The sequence below is a fragment of the Geotrypetes seraphini genome, chromosome 9 (genome assembly GCF_902459505.1).
Source record: "Geotrypetes seraphini chromosome 9, aGeoSer1.1, whole genome shotgun sequence".
Lineage (NCBI taxonomy): Eukaryota > Metazoa > Chordata > Amphibia > Gymnophiona > Dermophiidae > Geotrypetes > Geotrypetes seraphini.
In genome coordinates, this window is record NC_047092.1 from 10,970,991 (window position 1) to 10,992,156 (window position 21,166).

Below are 21,166 nucleotides of genomic sequence, written 5' to 3' on the forward strand. Positions count from 1 at the left end.
ATTGCTCCACACAGGCGTCTAATAAATAAACTGAGTGCCCTTGGAATGGGTCCCAAAGTGACAGGCCGAGTCAAGAATTGGTTGAGTGGAAGGTGACAAGAGGGTAGTTGATCAATGGAGATCACTCTGAGGAAAGGGATGTTTCCAGTGGTGTGCCTCAAGGTTCTGTTCTTGAGTCTGTTCTTTTTAACATTTTTTATAAACGATATTGTTGCAGGGCTGTCAGGAAAGATTTGCCTCTTTGCAGATGATACCAAAATCTGCAATAGAGTAGACACCCAGGATGGTGTGACTAACTTGAAAAAAGAACTGGCAAAGCTTGAAGAATGGTCTGAAATTTGGCAGCTAAAGTTTTATGCTAAGAAATGCAAGGTCATGCATTTGGGCTGCAAAAACCCGAGGGAACAGTACAGTTTAGGGGGTGAAGAACTTATGTGCACGACAGAAGAACTGGACTTGGGTGTGACTATATGTGATGATCTTAACATGGTCAAACAGGTTGAAAAGTGCTAAAACAATGCTAGGGTGCATAAAGAGGAGTAGGAAAAATGAAGTAGTGATGTCCCTGTATAAGACTGGTGAGACCTCGTTTGCAGTCTGGAGATATAAAAAGGATGGAGTCGGTCCAGAGGAAGGCTACTAAAATGGTGTGTGATGTTAGTCATAAGGAATATGGGGACAGACTTAAAGATCTCAATCTGTATATTTTGGAGGAAAAGCGGGAGAGGGGAGATATCATAGAAACGTTTAAATACCTGCATGGCATAAATGCGCAAGAGTCGAGTCTTTTTCATTTGAAAGGAAGCTCTGTAATGAGAGGGCATAGGATGAAATTGGACCTCTTCTCCCTTGAAACGAGAAGACTGAGAGGGGACATGATTGAAACATTCAAGATATTGAAGGAAATTGACTTAGTAGAGACAGAGAGATTGTTCACCCTCTCCAAGGTGAAGAGAATGAGAGGGCACTCGCTAAAGTTAGAAGGGAAAAGATTCCTACAAAGGTAAGGAAGTTCTTCTTCACCCAGAGAGTGGTGGAGGTCTGGAACGCTCTCCCGGAGGCTATTATAGGGGAAAGCACCCTTCAGGGATTCAAGACAAGGTTGGATAAGTTCCTACTGGACCAGAACATACGTAAGTAAGGCTAGACTCAAATAGGGCACTGGTCTTTGACCTAAGGGTCGCCGCATGAGCGGACTGCTGGGCACGATGGACCACTGGTCTGACTCAGCAGTGGCAAATTTTATGTTCTTATGAAGATGTAATAGGCTCAGGAGTAATGTAAGGAAATAGTTTTTTTTAACAAAAAGGGTGGTTGATGCATGGAACAATCTCCCGGTAGAGGTGATAGAGACAGAGACTGTGCCCACTCGTTCCTGCCATCAGCAATCCCCCGAAACTACCCCCCCCCCACCTTTTTAGAGAAGTTGGAGCAGGAGGGAAGGTCAGTCCGTCTTGTTTGTAAGACCGCCAGTTAAAAATGGTGGGCCTTTCCCTCCCTGGTGCATCATGTGATGCACGGGGAGGTGACTAAGGCCCTGATTGGCTCAGACAGCTAAGGCCCCTCCCCGTGAATCACATGGGAGGGAAAGGCCTGTCATTTTGAAATGGTGGGCCTTCAAGAGGGATGGATTTAGCTTCTCTCCCACTCCAACTTCTCTAAAAATGTACCGGGGGGGGGGGAATTCAGAGGTTGGAGGTGGGGTCTCGAGAGACCACCAGTGGCAGGAGGGAAGGGGATGTTTGAGGGAGCGCCTGGTGTGGGAGGTAGGCCTTTGGTGGCAGGAGGGATTGAGCATCCCTCCTACCTTTTTGCTTCCAAGGGAGTAGGGGGGTCGTCAGCATGGCAGGAGGGATTGGGCATCCTTCCTGCCATTTTTGTCTCACATGGGGGAGGGGAGGGGCAGATGGCCATCCCTCCTGCTGACTTTTGCTAGTAGGGGGGGGAGGAATCCTGGCTCCGTGTTCGTCAGGAGTCAATGGGGAGGGCTTGTTTAAAAAAAAAATAGGGCAAGGTATTGTGCATGTTACACATGCACAGCATCTATGCCCATTAAAAGAAAAGTAAAAAAAAAAAAAAAAGTTTCCTACCCCGAATAGCGGGGTAGGAGGCTCTCTTCTGCCTCTCAGCTGTTCGGGCTTCCCCTGCCGGCTCTGTGCAAGTGTGAGAGTTGCTCTCACAGTGATCCATTGAATTGGAGAGTCAAGGATTATGGCGAACATCCGTGTGAATCATTTGCATGCAAACTTTTTAATGCATCAATAGCTCTTTCTGAACCGGCCAAATAATCGGATCAGTGCAGAGCCACATAGTCTTACTGATCCTTGAAGTGCATCTAGGCCCAAGTCTGGAGCTGGAGTTTAAAGGAGCGCTTGTAGGAGGAATTAGGCTTTCTCCAGTGATCAAAATTGCCCTTTGAGAGAATGCCGCAGGACAGCTCCCTAATTAGCCACTCTCACCTAAGCATTTACATGGATAAAGCAGCAAAATCAAATCCTGCGTTTATGCAATGCTGCTTATACCTTTTTTCAAAGATATTCATTTATAAATTATTTTTTCCTGGTGTGTGTGGCATACGCACAGTGCAATACATTAATTTTCTGCATTCACCCAACCATTTATAAAATACAATTTTAAATATACAGGGCCAAACTTTTTTTCCTACCTAGACACCTTCAAAGTTATCCTACACACAAGCTCCTTGGTGAATGAAATAACTTGTACTAGTACAAAGATCCTTTTTGAAGCTTGAAAGTACTTTCATAAAAACCACATACACAGAGTGTTCCAGTCTGGGACACAAACTGAAATGCAGTCGTACATCACTTTTACAATCTGCATTTTCATTTATGAAAGCCAGCATTCTGCGGTTTTCAGTTAGCCAAAACTAGGGGAGTATTCTTTTCACACTCCTTTAAAAAAAAAAAAAATTAAGCTTGCAACCTTTTTTGTGGAATCTTTGCTGAAATGAAACTTAACTATATCATTTTGAATATCTTTGATTACAAAATTAAAGCAAAGTAATATGTATGAAGCTGATGTACCAACAGGCCTACTTAATTGATTGAATTTCCCCCTCTCCAGAGTTAGGGGAGAGGAAGATCTGCTACTCAATACAAGATACAATTTTTAACCCCCCCCTCCACACCGCTGCCCCATCCATTTAAAACATGCCGCTGCTGCACATTTTAAAACACCCTCCCACCCTCTGCCATAGTACCTGGTGCCCAAAATACAGGCACCCACCTAGCCCTGTAGAAATCACCCCCTGTACTTTTAAATCATCCCTCCATACCATATCCCCCAGTACTTTTAAAACACCCCCCTCCCCACCACCGCCCCCTTTTAAAACACTCTCCTACCGCCACTGTAGTACTGGTGGTCCACTGTGTTTCCCTCCCTTGCTAGCGGCACACAGGTCAGGAGCAAGTTTTCTGTGCTCCTGCCTGGCCCCGTGGTACTATCTGAATGGATGCCATCCGTTCTTGCGAGTCCTGCGAGAACTCGCAGCCATTCAGATAGCGGCGTGGGCCCAAGCGGGAGCGCAGAAAGCTTGCTCCTGACTTGTGTACCGCTTGCAATGGAGGGAAACACACTGGACCACCTGGTACTACAGCGGTGGCAGGCTGGTGTTTAAAAGGGAGTGGCGAGGAGGGGGTGTTTTAAAAGTATTGGGAGGTACGGTGACGCTAAGCAGAATGTAAATTTCTATATAGACTGATGAGGCATGGAAAATGTCAAACACTTCATTTAAATCTTTGAAACGAACACATAAAATATTATTGCTATTAAAAACTTGGACAAGAGATTAACATTTCCTTTCCTCTGGTCCAAACAGAATGATGACCCTGCGGAAAAATCCAGTGAAGTGGGTTTGAACAATGGAATTCCAAAGAGCAGCCAGGATAATGAACAAATAAGTGAATATATTGTATTAATCCACAAGAGATTACATTACATTACATTACAGATTTCTATTCCGCTTGTGCCTTGCGGTTCTAAGCGGATTACAATTTAAGAGACTGGACAAATTCAGGAATATTACAGTACATAGAATCAGGAATGTATCAAGTTACAATTGTTAGTCTGGACTTTGGGCGTGGCTTGGACGCGAACGATGACGGTTGGATGAAGAAAGAGCTCCTGTATAAACAAGCTTAATTTCAAAAAAAAACTACAAAAAAACGTTCTTAAAAAGTATATAAATTGGAGTTTACCTCTTTGATTAGGTGGGAGAGTCAATTGAAGGGGAAAATCGGAAAAAAAAAAGTGCCGTTTTCATTGTTTTCTGAAAAACGAGGTGTGGAGGGCTGAATCCGTCTCAACGGCAAAGACAGCAAATCGGGTCTCCCAAGCAGAGACGACAAGATCAGATCCCCGCTGACAGAGCCGGTAAGATCGGGTCCCCGCTGGCAAAAGCTGCAAGATCGGGTCCCGCTGACAAACGCGGCAAGATTGGGTCCCCGCTGGCAGAAACGGCAAGATCGGGTCCCCCAGGCAGAAACAACAATATTTACTTTTAAACGTTGCCAGGGTGGGCTGGTCCGGGACGCCGTGAGGCCAGAGAGGCTTTCCTTCCTCTTTAGCACGATCAAAGCTCTCTGGCAGAGAGCAAGAGGAAAGTGCAAGTGTCTTGTCTTGAAGAGGAAAGATTTCCCGAAGGTGGGTGTTAGCAGGCAGTTGCTCGTTGCAACACGACCGCGGCCATCTTGGATCGGAAAAAAAGAAACTTTTACAAAGTCTGGGTCGGCCGGTGAGCTGCCTACTGACAAGGATAAGTTTTTTTTTTTTTTGAAATGCCTGATGCCTGCTTAATTCAGGTAATGGGCTGCTTGAAATAACTGTCCTCTGCTGGAAATGAGGAGAGATCTGCAGTGAAAGCTACTTGGCAACGGTTTTTAACTATTTCCTTGCTGCTAACTTCAAAAATAAACTGTGAAAGATTCAATATAAATGTTAATCTCTCATGCTGTAATTCAAGAGATTCAGATATAAGAGACTATAGGTTTTTGGGCTCTGAGGAAGGTCAAATAAAAGGATTGGTATTTTCTTTGACCTGAAGAAAAGTGACATTGAGGTAATTGAGAGACACTGAAATACAAATACATGCACATTGAAAGATTGAAGTAATATATTGGATGGAATATTGCTCTCCTCGATAAAAGCTGCGATTGGGCTTGTAAGAGGAGAGCTAGAAAAGAAGGCTACAAATTTTTTCAGGCTAGGTGCCAACAACGAGTCTGCAATAGAGCCTAAAAACAAATAACTTACAGTTGCCTTAATAATATTGAATAAAAGGGGCGTGGCTTGGATGAAAGGTTGGATAAACGAATAGCTCCTTATAAGCAAATATAAAAAAAAATATATTAAAAAGAATTACTACCAAATAAAAAAAAAAAAAAAAAAAAAACTAAAATATATATTGAAATATGACTTCAACTAAACAAAATAAAGCTGACTTAGGAGCTGGAACATCAGGAAGCAATAAGAGGTCGAAACCTGAGCCAGGTACACCCTCTAAAATCCCATTACCAACAGAAAAAAATCTGGATGTTATGGAAGAACTAAGACAAATAAAAGAAATTGTCTTAGATAGTAACAAAAAACTACAAAAAGCAATGGAAGATGCTGCAATCCTAACTAAAAGAGTGGACATTACAGAGAATAGAATTTCAACATTAGAAGATATTACAGAACAATTAAATACAGACATGAATCACAGCAAAATCATATGGAAAGAAATAATAGAGATAAAAAAAAATCTTGAAGACAGCCGAAATCGGGAAAGACGGAATAATTTAAGAATAATCGGATTACCTGAAGGAGTGGAAAAGAATGATCCGATTGCATTTCTTGAAAAATTTCTACCTAAAATACTACCATTGAAATTTAAAACGGAACTGGAAATTGAAAGAGCTCATAGGATTCCAACACAAAGAAATAACACTCAAACAGGTCCAAGAACTTTAATTTTCAAACTTTTAAGACACCAACAAGCAATTGAAATATGCCAATTAGCCAAGGAAATCAAAAATCTTAAATGCCAAGATTCAAAAATATACATTGTCCCAGACTTTGCAAAAGAAACAGCAACAAGAAGAAAACAATTCTTAGATATGAGACCACAACTAAGATCTCTAGGAGCTAGATTTGGGCTCCTGTACCCGGCAATTATGAAGGTTACCGTCGCTAACAAAACGCAAAACTTTACAGATCCAAAAAAACTACAGGAATTTATAAATCAACTGGAACAACCTATGACAATCTAAAAAATAATTAATGGGTTCATACTAAAGTTTATTGACGGTTAAAGATAGATCAAAACGGAAAACAATGGAAAAAGAACACACAAGGATCAAATTAAAGACTTAAACAACTTGTAACATTCTCCATAGAAAACAAGAAAACTGAAAAATATAAAAATTCTACTCAGAATAAATAGAATAAACTTAATGGCAGGAACGTAAATGATTTGAAACACATCTCCGAACTCAAATGATGACGAAGAAAGTTTCTTCAACAAACTTAAAAATGTACTGATTGAATCCGAAATCTTGAAAGCGGAGTAATAGTGAGAAAGAAAATCATCCTTCAATCACAAAGAAGATTGAAAGGAAAAAAAAAAAAAAAAAAAAAAAGATGTAGTGATTGGATTGTTGTATTTCAGGTTGAAGGTGGTACTTCAGGTTTAATTTTGCGTTTCAGATACATTAAAAGCATTTCAAATACGAAATATATGAAAAGAATAAGTCTGAAACGCAAATTTTATGTTCTTTTATTTATTAAATTTAATTTAGTATCCACAATAATTCAACCTGGGAATCCTCAATGGGAGATAAAAGGAGGGTTTTTGGCACAGGACTTCACTCTTGTCTACACAGGCCTCAGATACTTTAAAATTATAAATGTCTAGAGAGTATGCTATTGAGACAGAACTTACAAGAACACTGATGGGAATGTTAGCTCCTCTTAATTGACAACTCTCTCCTGAATCATAAGAAAATAATGAATATAAGAGATGAGTGGATTCCTGTGCTATAAACTCTTGTTACAGTTCTAAGGAAAGAGGCTAAATTGGAAAGCTTTTTAAAGTAAAATAATATACCACCTAAAAGAAATGAATAATAACTGAAATGTTCTTAGATATAATTGATTTAATATAATCATTCTTATGTATCTAAAGATATACAAATACAGAAAATAATTTTTCAATACATAAGAATGAAAAACTTTTTACTTATTCTTACAATTAATAATAAAATAAAAGAAAATATACAAAAATAGAGGGAAAAAAAAAAAAAAAAAAAAAATGGTAGTACTTTAGATAATTGTTAATAGCTTGTGGGAGTTATCTAAATCTAACCTCAACCTGCGTATCCAAGTTTTCGTAATTAATAAGGGGGGGAAGGGAGGGATAAGAGGGATGGGAGGGTATAAAAGGGAAATATATAAGGAATTCATGGGAATAAAGGAAAAAAGAGAAATGAAATACTTAAAACATTGGGAAAATATACATAATTTAATACCTGAAAATTTAAAAATAAATGGATATTAAAATTATGTCTTTAAATGTTAACGGTCTAAATCATATGATAAAAAGGAAAAAAGCACTATTATTTTTAAAAAGGCAAGATGCTGATATATGCCTTATACAAGAGACCCACCTCTCACATATAGAATCTAAAAAACTAGAAGGAGGCTGGGTCAAACAGTGTTTTTTCTCACCAGCTATAGGGAAAAAGGCAGGTGTCGCTATTTTAATTAACAAAAAATGCTCTGCTTCATTTAAACTAAAAGCTTCAGATATTCATGGAAGATGGATAATGGTGGAAATGAATATGGGAAATACTACCATGACGTTAATCAATATATACGCCCCTAATTCGAACCAAAATGAATTCTTTAAAACTCTTCAACAACTGATCATACCACTGGCTACTTCAAATCTTATAGTAGCAGGGGACTTCAATGCTGTAATGGATCCTTTATTAGATAAAAACCCAGGTAGAGTTATGAAATCTATGGGACTAGATAATTTGATTCAATCTTGTGATTTAATAGATATATGGAGAATACTTCATTTTGATGGTCGGGAATTTTCTTTCTGTTCTCATGTTCACAATTCTTTTTCAAGAATCGATTATATCTTTACTTCAAAACATCTTGCACATCAAGTGACACAAGCAGCCATTGATCCAATTATTCTATCTGACCATGGTGGAGTATGGATCAAAATTAAAACTACAAATCAAAATAATAATAGACCAATTTGGAAAATGGATAGTACAATGTTGGTTGACAAAAATTTTTGTGAAAATCTTCTAACAAAAATGAAAGAATTTTTTCAAATAAATGATAATGATGATATTAATAGAGAAACTTTATGGGATGCCTTTAAGGCAACAATTAGAGGACAAATAATTTCCTATTCGGCTTTTCTAAAAAAACAAATTAAAAAACAATTTTTAATATTAGAAAAAGAGATTAAAAATTTAGAATCAAAACTTATAGAAAAATGGGAATATTCTATTCAACAAGAATTATTAAAATTAAAAGGTAAATATAATGAAATCTCATCTAAGATGATTAGGAAAGATTTATTTTCTCAACAAACATTGTACTATGGTAATTCAAACAAATCAGGAAGAATATTGGCAAACTATCTTAAAGCGAAAAAAAGAAAAACAAAAGTAATAGCAATAAAAGATGAAAATGGAAATACATATACACAAATTGAACCTATTTTAAAACAATTCTTAAAATTCTATAAATCTCTTTATTCTTCCGAAAATTATCTAAATAAAGAAAAAGATGGTTTTGAATTTTTAAAAATGTTAGAGGGTCCAAAAATTCCTGAACATATAAAACGAAGTTTGGAAGAACCAATATCACTAAAAGAATTAGGAACAGCTTTGGAGTCCCTTAGAGTTGGATCCGCTCCAGGTGGTGATGGATATACAGTGGAATTTTATAAAACATTTCAAAACTTTTTATTACCCTATTTATTAAATCTTTATCAATATCAACTCAATAAAGGTTGTATTAAAGGCACTATAGCAGAATCTTTGACTATTGTTTTGCCAAAGTCCAATAAAGATCCCACTTTGGTATCAAACTATAGACCAATATCTTTAATAAATGTAGATGGAAAATTATTAGCAAAAACACTTGCGCTAAGATTAGCTAAAGCTCTCCCCCATATAATAGGTATGCATCAAACAGGATTCGTTGCTCAAAGACATTCATCTCACAATACCAGATTAACATTCCATATGTTATATTTAACAAAGAAAATTAACGAACCTACTTTTGCAATTTCATTAGATGCAGAAAAGGCCTTTGATAGAGTAGAATGGCCTTTTATGTATCAAGCAATGGAATGGTTTGGTATAGGTCCTGGATTTATACAAATGATACAAACAATGTATAGCTCCCCTTCTGCTAGACTATATATTAATAATACGTTTTCAGAAAAATTTGATCTACAGAGAGGAGTTAGACAAGGATGTCCCTTATCCCCTTTGCTGTTTGATATTGTTTTAGAACCCTTAATATTAGCTATCCAACAAGCTAAGGAGATACAGGGTATACCTCATTCAGATAAAGAATATAAAATATCTGCTTACGCAGATGATTTATTATTATATCTGAAGAATCCAGAATCCACCATTCCACATCTACTTGAATTGATTGAGAAATTTGGAAAATTTTCAGGATATAAAATTAATTGGAATAAATCAGAAATTCTTCCACTAAATATACATTGTACAAAAGGTTTATTTGATACATTCCCTTTTGTTTGGAAGGAAGAATATATCAAATACCTTGGAATTTTGATAACAAAAACAGTAGATGAAACAATGAAAATTAATGAAAAATGCTTATTACAAAAAGTAATAGAAATGTGTGAGCAATGGAATCCTTTGCATTTATCTTGGTGGGGAAGAGTACAAACTGTAAAAATGATGATTTTACCAGTTGTATGTTACCAAATGGGGATGATACCAGTTTTCTTTCAAGATTCGTTTTATACAAAAATAAATAGGACTTTGACAAAATTTATATGGCTTAATAAAAAACCAAGAATAGCTCTAGCGTCATTACAAAAACCAATTAAGGAGGGAGGGGTAAATTTTCCCAATTTCTATAGGTATCATCAAGCCTATATCTTACGTCATGGTATGTATTGGATCCTCCCAGAACCCACAGATAATATTCCAGACTGGTTTTGGCTAGAATGGAGGCTTATGTTTCCATTACGTCTTAATCATGTAATTAGTATCAAGATGCCAAGGTTATACAAAGATCATAAAATATTTATGGATACCTGGAAAACTCTAAAATACATAAGTAATCTTACTCAAATTCCAATTAGTAAATCAACCAACCAAACTATATGGCTAAACCCCAAGATCAAAATTGGCGGTTTTAAAGTCATCTGGAAACATTGGATGATAGCAGGCATCCGCACTCTGGATGATGTAATTAAAAATGATAAATTGCTGGAGTTTTCACAATTGCAACAAAAATTTGGTCTCAATAAAACACAATATTTTAAATGGTTGCAATTGAAGCAATCTATTCAGAAAGGGTTCCCTGAATGGAAAGATCTCGCTAAATATCATAGTTTGGAATTCTTATGTTTCCAGATGGACTCAATAGGTCACAAAGCCGCACAGTGGTATAAATTAATATCTGGATATATAAATAAAAAACCAAAAAATGGTCTTAGAGACATTTGGAGCATTGAGATAAAACACCAAATTAGTGCATCTCAATGGCCACGACTTTGGTCTTGGAGGCTAAAATGTACGGTGTCAGCATCTATGAGACAAACTTGGTTTTTTCTTCTTCATAGAGCTTTTTGGACCCCTACTCGTTTACAAAAAATAGATAGTTCAAGATCTAATAGATGCTGGCACTGTCATATTGAAATTGGGACATTAGATCATCTTTTATTCTTTTGTCCATTTATCCTATCATTCTGGAAATCAATTTGGCCCCAAATTAACAGAATGTTAGAAAATCCAGTAGCCTTGACATATGATACTATATTATTTGGAACAACTATGAGAGCAAAAAGCCAAATTTCATCCAGTAATAACAAACTTTTATTTATTTTAACTGGAATTGCAATACAACAAATTACATTCAATTGGAAACAACATGATAGATTGAACTATATGTTCTGGTGGAATTCGGTATGCCACATATACAAAATGGAACTTGCTATTGCAACACACAAAGGATACATGAATAAATTTAAAAAAATATGGGGACCATTAACCGATTTTTGTAATGAAGGATAATTTTTCCTATAAATAACACTGGAAACATCTAAAGACCGTTAACATGATTTCTCTAATGAATTTTTCCCATGATAAGATAATTGTAAAGAGGGAAATGGGGTGGGTTTTTCAATTTTGATTATTACATACTAAATTAATATTTTAAAAATATACAATAAAATTGATTTATGTATTATTGTTTGGGAAGGAGGGTGGGACAGGGGATTATTATATTAATGTTATACTTGATATTAATATATGAGTTAGTCAAGTGTGTATTTAAGTTTCTATTGAGTTTATTTGTAACACTTGTTGTAACACAAAAAAAAATGAATAAAGATTTAAAAAACAATTGTTAGTCTGGAAGTTTCCAGGAGAAATTTGGAGCACGTAGTAGATAAATCGTAGGATGATTAAGTGAGTTGTACAATGTTTAGGTATATTTATGGAGGGGTGTTCGTGTGTGTAATTTCTAGTGCTATGTTGAGGTTAAGATGAAGGAAAGTGTTTTTTGAAGAGATGAGTTTTGATTTCTTTTCGGAATTCTTTTATGTCTATTGATTTGATCAGTAGATTGGAAATGGTAGTGTCAATTCTTGCTGCCTGAGTGGCTAAAAGGCTGTCGTATAGTTTCTTACGTCGTGTACCTTTGAGAGGAGGGTAAGTGAATAGGTTTTGAGTTCTCCTTAGTCTGTGTGAGCGATTACGGTGTAGTCTTTTGTTTAGGTAGCTGGGTGCCGTTCCGTGTGTTACTTTGTAAAGTAGACAGTAGAATTTGAACTGGGATCTTGCTTTTATTGGTAGCCAGTGTGAGTCAAGGTAAGCATTTGTGATGTGGTCAAATTTGCTGAGGGAGTAGATGAGTCTGAGGGCTGTGTTCTGAACTGTCTGTAATTGTTTTATCATGTAGTTTGGGCATGATAGGTAAAGGCTGTTGCAGTAATCTACTATGCTTAGTACTAGGGATTGAACTACTATCTTGTATTGATCCTTGATGAAGAATTTTCTTATTTTTCGTAGATTACGCATTGTGAAGAATGCTCTTTGGATGATTTTGTGGATTTGGGTCTGCATTGTGCAGTTTCTGTCTAGTTGAATTCCTAGGATCTTGAGTGTGCTTTGCATTGGGTACTTGATTGTGTTTAATTCCAGTTCTGTGCATGATGGGTTTTTTTCCTTCTCTAATAGTAGGAATTTAGTTTTTTCCGAGTTCAGTTTCAGTTTATGACTTGACATCCATTTTTCTATCGTTTCCATTATTATTTTCAGGTGGTTTGTTGATAAGGGGTCTTGTATGTTGAAGGGGATGAGAATTGTTATATCATCCGCATAGCTGAATGATATTGTGTTTAGGGCGTCTAGGGTAATGCCGAGGGATGCTATGAAGAGGTTGAATAATATAGGAGATAGTGGCGATCCTTGTGGTACTCCACATGGGTTTGACCATGGGTCGGATAGATGCTCTTTTGACTTGACTCTGTATGTTCGAGTTTTAAGGAAGCCTTGGAACCAGTTGTGAACATTACCAGAGATTCCTATTGCGTCTAATGTCTGGAGTAGTGTGGGGTGGTCAACTAGGTCAAATGCGGCAGAGAGATCGAGTTGAATGAGAAGTAGTTTGTTTCCTTTGCTAAGGTGTTGTCGGGCTGTGTCTAATAGTGATATCAGTAGAGTTTCTGTGCTATGGTTAGATCTGAATCCAGATTGGGATGGATGCAGTATGTGATGGTCTTCAAGGAAGTTGGAGAGATATTGTGCGACTAGGCCTTCTGTTAGTTTGATGTATAGTGGGATTGAGGCGATTGGTCTGTAGTTTGTAGGATTGTCTATAGGACCTTTGGGATCTTTTAGGATAGGAGTAATTATGATTTCTCCTAGTTCTGGTGGGAAGTGACCTTCCCTTAGTGTAGTTTGAAGCCATAGTGTGAGGGTGGCTTTAAATTTGGTGGAGGCTGTAGTTAGTAAGTATGGGGGACAGTTGTTCAGGTCACATGATGATTTGCTGTATTTTTTGTAGAGCTTGTCCACATCTGACCATTGTATCTTTGGGAAGGTATTCCAGATCCTGTCTGCTGGTATTGCTTCATCTACTGTGGGATTGATTTGTATTTCTTCTAAGTTGGTTCGTGAATTGTTGAATGTGGATCTGGTTGTGATGATTTTGTTTTTGAAATAGTCCGCTAATTGGGTGGCTGTGGGAGTTTGGTTTCCTTGGGTGGCGAGAAATGGTTTGGTGTCGGTGAGGTTTCTTACAATATCAAAAAGTTTTTTAGTGTCTGGTTTTTCTGTGCCAATGAGTTTAGAGTAGAAGTTTTTTCGTTTTTCTTTCAGTTTGGTATTGTATAGTTTGAGTTGGATTTTCCATTCATCTTTGGTAAGATTTTGTTTCTGTTTTTTCCATGACCTTTCTAGTTGTCTGCATTTCCTTTTTAATTGTAAGAGTTCGTCGTCGAACCATTTATTGGATGGTCTGTCTATTTTGTATTTGTTTTTTATTGGAGCTAGTTCGTTTAGTGTGGTTTCACTGAGGGTCCGCCAACTGTTTATGAAGTCTTTGGGGTTATTGGGGTCTATTTCGGGGTCAACTGTGTTCCAGAATGTGGTATGTTCGATTTTCGGTCTGATCTTGATGTGCGATTTTTTTGGGATGGGTTTGCTGTTATTTTGAGCCCAATTGATAGTGAATGAATATTTGTAATGGTCTGACCAGAGGGTGGGGTGCCAGGACCCGTTTGAGATGTGAATTTTTTGTGTGTTTTGGTTTGGAGGTGAGTAAGCTGCTATATCAAGTTGATGACCTTTTTCGTGAGTGGGTTCTGGGTTGAGAATTTGGTAGGATAGGGAATTGAGGTATGAGAGTATATCTGTTGCTTGTTTGGATGATTGATCTTCTAAGTGGAGATTTAAGTCTCCAAGGATCAAGTTGTGTGTGGAGGAGAGAGAGTTCTGGAAGATGAATTCTTCAAGTTCTTGTTTTGAGGTGTTCCATTTGCCTGGAGTAATGTAGCAAAGAAGACAATTCAGATTTCCGGTTAGTGATTTGTCAGATATTTGGCAGGCTAGCAGATCTAGGTAAGGGGTGGAGTACTTGGTTAGGACATCAATGTTGAGATTGTTTTTTATTATGATTGCTAAACCTCCTCCTCTTTTGTTTTCTCTGCATACTAATTCTAGTTTATATCCTTTGGGGCAGAATTCTGTAATGCATGGATCTGAATCCGAGGTGAGCCATGTTTCGGTTAGGAAGAGGCAGCCTAGGTTATCTTTGATCAGCCAGTCCTTGATTAATTCTGCCTTTGGGCTAATGGATCTGATGTTCATATATGTGCAATCTATTGTGGTGAATTTTGTGGTGGGGGTAGTGGTTGTGTTGATGATGGTTCTTGGTGAAGATTGGTATTTTTGTGTGATTGTGCTGGGCTTTGGTGGTGGTCTTTTTCCCCAGATAGTGGGAATGTTAGTTTGGCTGGATGGACATGGAGTTAGTGTTCTAGGGGTGTAGAATATTCTGGTATGTTGAACAGGTCTGTGCGTTGTTGTTAGGATAGGGATGGTGCGGATTTGGTAACCTGCTGTTTTCCATTTTGCTATAAATGTGGCAGTTAGTATGATGACAAGGATGAGTTTTGGCGTATGCAATGCCATTTTTTTTTTTTTTTTTTTTTTTTGTGAGGTCTGTGGTTTAGTAAGCTATTAGTGTTGATCGTAAGAGTGGATGTATGTGATGAGCTTCCTGTTCTTGGTGAGGGGGTTCCGAGTTATTTTGCTCACCACTTTAATGAATTTGGGCCCGAAAGTGATTGAGCGCCGCTGGCGCTGTGGTTCAGTGTTGGGTCCGCCGCTGGTCGTGGAGAGGGGCGGAGCAGGGCTCCCACGCGCCTCTCCGCTGGATCACCGAGGGGGCCCGAAGGAGAATGTGCGCCGCTGGCGCTGTGGTTTAGTGCTGGGTCCGCCGCTGGTCTTGGAGAGGGGCGGAGCAGGGCTCCCACGCGCCTCTCCGCTGGATCACCGAGGGGGCCCGAAGGAGAATGTGCGCCGCTGGCGCTGTGGTTCAGTGCTGGGTCCGCCGCTGGTCTTGGAGAGGGGCGGAGCAGGGCTCCCACGCGTCTCTCCGCTGGATCACCGAGGGGGCCCGAAGGAGAATGTGCGCCGCTGGCGCTGTGGTTCAGTGCTGGGTCCGCCGCTGGTCTTGGAGAGGGGCGGAGCAGGGCTCCCACGCGCCTCTCCGCTGGATCACCGAGGGGGCCCGAAGGAGAGTGTGCGCCGCTGGCGCTGTGGTTCAGTGCTGGGTCCGCCGCTGGTCTTGGAGAGGGGCGGAGCAGGGCTCCCACGCGCCTCTCCGCTGGATCACCGAGGGGGCCCGAAGGAGATGCAGACCAAACACAGCACCACATTTTAGTGTGTGATGCACCTGTCTCATAGGTCAAAAAACACACAAATTGATCTCATTAAAAAATCAACACAAACAGGACAATAAACAGGGGTGTTTTAAAAGGGGGCGGCAGCAGCGGGGAGGGGGGTGTTTTAAAAGTACTGGGGGAGTAAGAGGGGATGAATAACAATTTTACATCCACACCCAGTACCGTTTTTAGTCGGCAGGGATGGATCCCTCCTGTCCCGGCCTACCACTAGACCACCAGAAGGGGGACAGGGTACAGAGCCTGGCAGGGAGGGGTGACAGAGTGCAGAGCTTGGCAAGAAGTGTGGAGTTGGGTGCAGAGCCAGGCAGGGAGAATTTAGTTCAGAATGTTTTTTTCTTGTTTTCCTCCTCTAAATCTAGGGTGCGTCTTATGGAGCGAAAATACGGTACTATTTTAAACAATGAAAATAAGAATTTGATTTAATTCACATAAGATGTATTTCAATCATAAACATCTATAATAATATAAAGCACATTACTTGGAAGTAGAGAATGACATGGGGACAAATGTTTCCCCGTCCCCGCAGGAACTCAATTTCTCCGTCCTGTCCACGCAAATTTTGTCACTGTCCCAAGTTCTGCCTTAACCGCACAAGCATCAAACACTTATGATTTTAAAGTGTTTGAGGCTTGTGCAGGTGAGGATGGAGCTTGCAGGAATGGGGCAGGGATAGGAAAAGAACTCGTGGGGACAGGACATGAAATGAAAATGAGTATAGCAAAAACATAAATTGATTAATCTTGTGTAACACACAATTTTTATTGTTTAAATCTTTATTGATTTTCAAACTTTGAAAATGCAATACAATTGGTAAATCATAAATACTGCATGGAACGCACTAATAACTATACAATTATTACATTAAACAATCATTTACTCCCATCCTCATCTTAATTATTAATATAATAATACATATGATGATGATATGATTTCAATATTATAATTAAATATTTTAACTCCTCAACGTACATTTCCCTCTCCCCACCCACCCTCCCTGGATGTGTAAAGAAATCTAATGAAAAGGGAAGAAACATGACCCTTACTGTAATGCAACAAAAGTAATCAATGGACTCCATACATCATTAAAGAACTTACTAGTCCCCCAAATGTTCCGCCATCATTCTTTCATACTTATACGTGGTACACACATAGTTCTTCCAATTATGTGATCAGTTGAACACCTATTCCTGTCATGATCAGGAAAAGGCGACTTTTATACTTGTCTAAAGTAGGCTTAACATGAAGTAACGTACCACATATTACTGCCTCATAAGATAAGGGGATAGATGATCCAAGAATGAGATTTATTTGTCCCCAAATTGACTTCCAGAAACTAAGTATCAGTGGACAAAAATATAACAGATGATCCAAAGTCCTTATATTAATATGACAATGACAGCATCTATTAGATTTAGAATTATCTATTTCTGAAAACGAACTGGGGTCCAAAAAATCATATGTAATAAAAATAACCACACAATTTTTAACTTACCTTAATTTCAAGGCTGCAAACACTAAGACCATCATCATCCTTCTCTCTCTGTTTTCTTTTCTAATAAGAATACAAATATGGACTATATTAAAATATAGGAGGCAATTTTTTAAACTATGAAAGGAGAGGGTATTTAGTGCTGGGTATGGGGAGTGGGGAGAAGTGTTATTTCTAACAAATTGGATATGAAATGAAATGATCAAGTTAAGGTACTTTAATACCAGCTTTTAGGATAGAACATACTAGCTCCAACAATGGCTCTCCCTAACTTAACCCTACTTTTCCCATGCCTAAACAAATATGCTTGTTGTTGATCCTTACATGTACCTTCACCTCCCAAGAACAAAAGTGTTTTGACAAAAGGATTCATCACAGAGTGCAAGGTTTAAGGACACTAACTAGAAGTCTCTTGCAGCCACAGATTTTATGGGCTTTCTTTCAAAGTGGGCACATGATATGTGGGCAGGGGTGCTTATAATCAAAAGTTTTCTTTACAGCACTTTTTGAGTTCTGAACTATTCTGCCCCAGTGCTGTCAGATGGTATTACCCACTTGGTAGGTGATCCATCTTGCTAGTCAAACAAGGAAAAAATGAATGCCTTTGTAATAGTCTTCAAACAATTTCTCCATGCAATTTTGTGTAGTGAAGGAAGGTATTTTGTCACAATGCTATCGGTTTACGAAACAGAGGATCCCAGTATTCCACCAGGGACTGAAGGCCACTGTCCCTTGTTCTCTCTTGTCTTTTGATGTAAGCCACCACCATGACATTTGGCAGATGTCACCTGGAGTGCCTTATCCTACAAGTACAGAAAGTGCTGTTAAGTGCTAAATGAATGAGTCTCATCACCAGCCATTAAGGAAGCCTGCTCGTGCTTCTCAGCGGCCGAAGACACTCACGGAAGTCTGTTAACAGCGGGGCATGAACTTGGAAAGTTCGCTCCTGCCCACTGCACCTCCATCGGGGATTGGCAGTAGAGGTAGGAGGTTAAGATAGAGAAGGCGGCAGGGTGCAGAGCCTTGCGGTGGCCTGCAATAATTTTGGAAGGGGTGTGTGTATTGGCTCGAATATAAACTGGGACCCCCATTTTTGGGCCAATTTTTAGGCCCCAAAATCCCAGTTTATATTCGAGTATATACAGTATGTTTCTTTTAATTGCCAAAAAAAAAAAAAGGCATGACCCATACAGGGGATGCCTGTCAGCAGAAATCAGACATGTGAAATCAAGCAAAGCACATGACAACAATGACAGAAGCAGCAACTCTGAGAACATGGGAAAGGACATGCATGCTCAGAAATTTATACCAAGTCCAAGATGTAGGTTCTAAGGGACATGAAAGGTTACCTACTTGTGTGCCTCATAATCCTGTTTACTGATGAAAAAATATTCATATTTGGAAATCCCTTATTCAGGAGTTAATAAAAAAAAAAAGTTTTTAAAAAGTTGGTAGCAAGTTTACTTTTATGCCAAATGGGAAGATTAAGTTCTTACCTTAATAATCTTCTTTCCAATATAAAGTTTTTACAGAAGTAATCATCTACAGCTTTTCAGCTCCACCTCCTTATGTGTCAGTGGGCAGTCTCCATCTCCTCAATTTGTATCAAAGCAGTTTATCACCCCCCCTAAAAGAGGAGAAACAAAGAGGGCATGGGGAACTCCCCAATCAAGTCAAGTCTTTTCTGATCTACAACAAAGACAATTAACCCCCCTGAAACTCAATACAAGCAAGGTAGACCTAAACAAGCCACCTACTTGAGCACAAGTAGCACTCACATTTATACATCTATTATAGGCTCTTCCACAGACTTTGCCATAGTGAGTTATCACATCACTTATTGTACTTGCTGGATAGTTGAAAAACAATCTACATACTCTTGGCTGCTCCAAGGCAAGCAGGTTTGGAAAAACACATACACGTCCAAGACAAGGAAGAAGGTTAAATTGATATCCAACAAGGCAGGCATCAAGACTCATGCTCCTTTATAATGGAAAGAAAATTACCTAGGTAAGAACCTAATCTTCTCTACCAGTGCAAAAGAAACAACAGGCTTGACCAGTGGGATGTACCAAAGCTGTCCCGAGTCTAGGTCGGGCAGATAAGCGTGCTGCTAGCACCGAGGATCCAAAGCGGAGTTCATTTGCATGTTCACATCCACTCTGTAGAATTTTGTGAAAAAATATGGAGAGTTGACACGTAGCTACCCTACAACTTTCGTCGGGCAGAACTGCACATGATTCTGCCTTGAAGCAGCCAAACTTCTGGTGAAATGTGCCTTCAAGGAGATTGTCAGCTGCTTACTACAGCTAATGTAGTCAGATAAAATAGTTAATATGTGGATCCATTTGGAAATTGAAGCCTTAGATGCTGGCTTCCGCTGGGACTGGTGATCCCCCCAAAAATGATCTGAACGATGAAAATCATTCATCACCTCGAGATAACAGAGAGCTCTCTTCATGTCCAGTAACTCCAACACTTTGTCCTTTTCTTTACACCTGCAACCTGGAATGGAGGCAGTCAGACTTCCTGATTGACACGGAACGCTAATACCACCTTTTACAGAAAGGAAGGCACCATGCATAGACACATCCGCCTCTGTAAATCTGAGGAATGGCTCTCTATATAACAGAGCCTGCAGTTCTGAAACCCTTATTTTATGTATATTCTAGTCTCTTGACTTCTTGTAAACCGAGTCGAGCTCCAACGAGAGATGACCCGGTATATAAAATGAAGACTAGATTAGATTTTGTGGAGAGGGACCACATCTGCCCTTCTCCACTACCAATTCTAGAGAAGCATTGAAAAGGTCAGCTGGTGGAGCTACCAGAACTCCCCTAAGTTACATTACATTAGTGACTTCTATTCCGCCTGTACCTTGCAGTTCTAAGCAGTCCTTCAATATCCTCGTAAGTACACCAAACAGCCCCATCACTTTATCTACGTTTAGTTTAGCTAGCTCCTCATGAACACAATCCTCTGGATTCATCTGCTGATGGTGCTAAGGAAAGACACCTTCTCAACTCACCTGCAGAAGGAAAAGTTGAGGAGATGAGAACAGCCCATTAATACAAGGAGGTAGAGCCAAAAAGCTGTGGACGATTACTTCTGCAAAAAAACTCACGAGTAGAGGTGAATAACCCACTGGTCAAGACTCTTGTTCCTTTTGCACTGGAACTACAGTAAGAAACCAAATAGATGAACATTAAGTAACAAAGCTAGATTTCCATTAAGCAGTCTGCCAATACATTTTAGTAAAGAATTAGAAGAGATTTAAAACTTTACCAGAGTGAAGTCCCAATATGGTCCAGGAGTCAGAAAGGTAAAAGAGCTGCCTCTGTGGAGTGTATGCCTGTGAACAAAAAATCCATTAAGTAAACAGTGTAGGCTATCTCCACATTCTCCTATACAGTACCCAAACAGCAGCAAAACAACCCTCAACCTTTGAGAAGATAATGGCTTTAAAGATAGGTGATAACATATCAAATTTGCTACATTTTAAAGCAGATCAAACAAAAATCTGATTGCTGTAGTTAAAGCAACTCATGTAGGAAACCTGCAACTTTTCAATCATGCACAACTTTAATTTCATCATACCAACAACCAAAAAACCAACAAAAGAAAGAGAATATTTCAAAATGCATTTTATAAATTCAGTAAATTGTCATCATCATTAAGTGCTATTGAATCCATATCAACTGATGGTGACCCTATGGATAAGTATCCCGAGCTATATTCTGTCTTCAGCCAGGTGGTGAGGAATTTTCCCACACTAAGTTACAAAGAAAAAAAAATGCAATAATCGATTGAGTTTTCATGGAAAAGTACAGAAGCAGACTGCCAGACCTTTCTTCCAGTGTTATTGCCTTAGCACCAGGCTATCAACTAGGTAACCCCAGTTCATATCTTATTTTTGCTCCTGTGGTCTTACAAAAGTCACTTAAATCCTCTATTGTCTTAGGTACAAA

The 21,166-nt window shown here is 38.9% G+C and overlaps 1 protein-coding gene across 1 annotated transcript in view; it reads right to left on the bottom strand.

Moving 5' to 3' along the window:
- Positions 1–21,166, bottom strand: part of NET1 (neuroepithelial cell transforming 1) — an 87,271-nt gene that overhangs the window by 23,799 nt on the left and 42,306 nt on the right. The window contains exons 2-3 of the mRNA XM_033958038.1: positions 20,484–20,550; positions 17,202–17,261 (exon numbers count right to left, since the gene is read on the bottom strand). Coding sequence (XP_033813929.1) covers positions 17,202–17,261; positions 20,484–20,550 — 127 coding nt within the window. The remainder of the gene's footprint in view (positions 1–17,201; positions 17,262–20,483; positions 20,551–21,166) is intronic.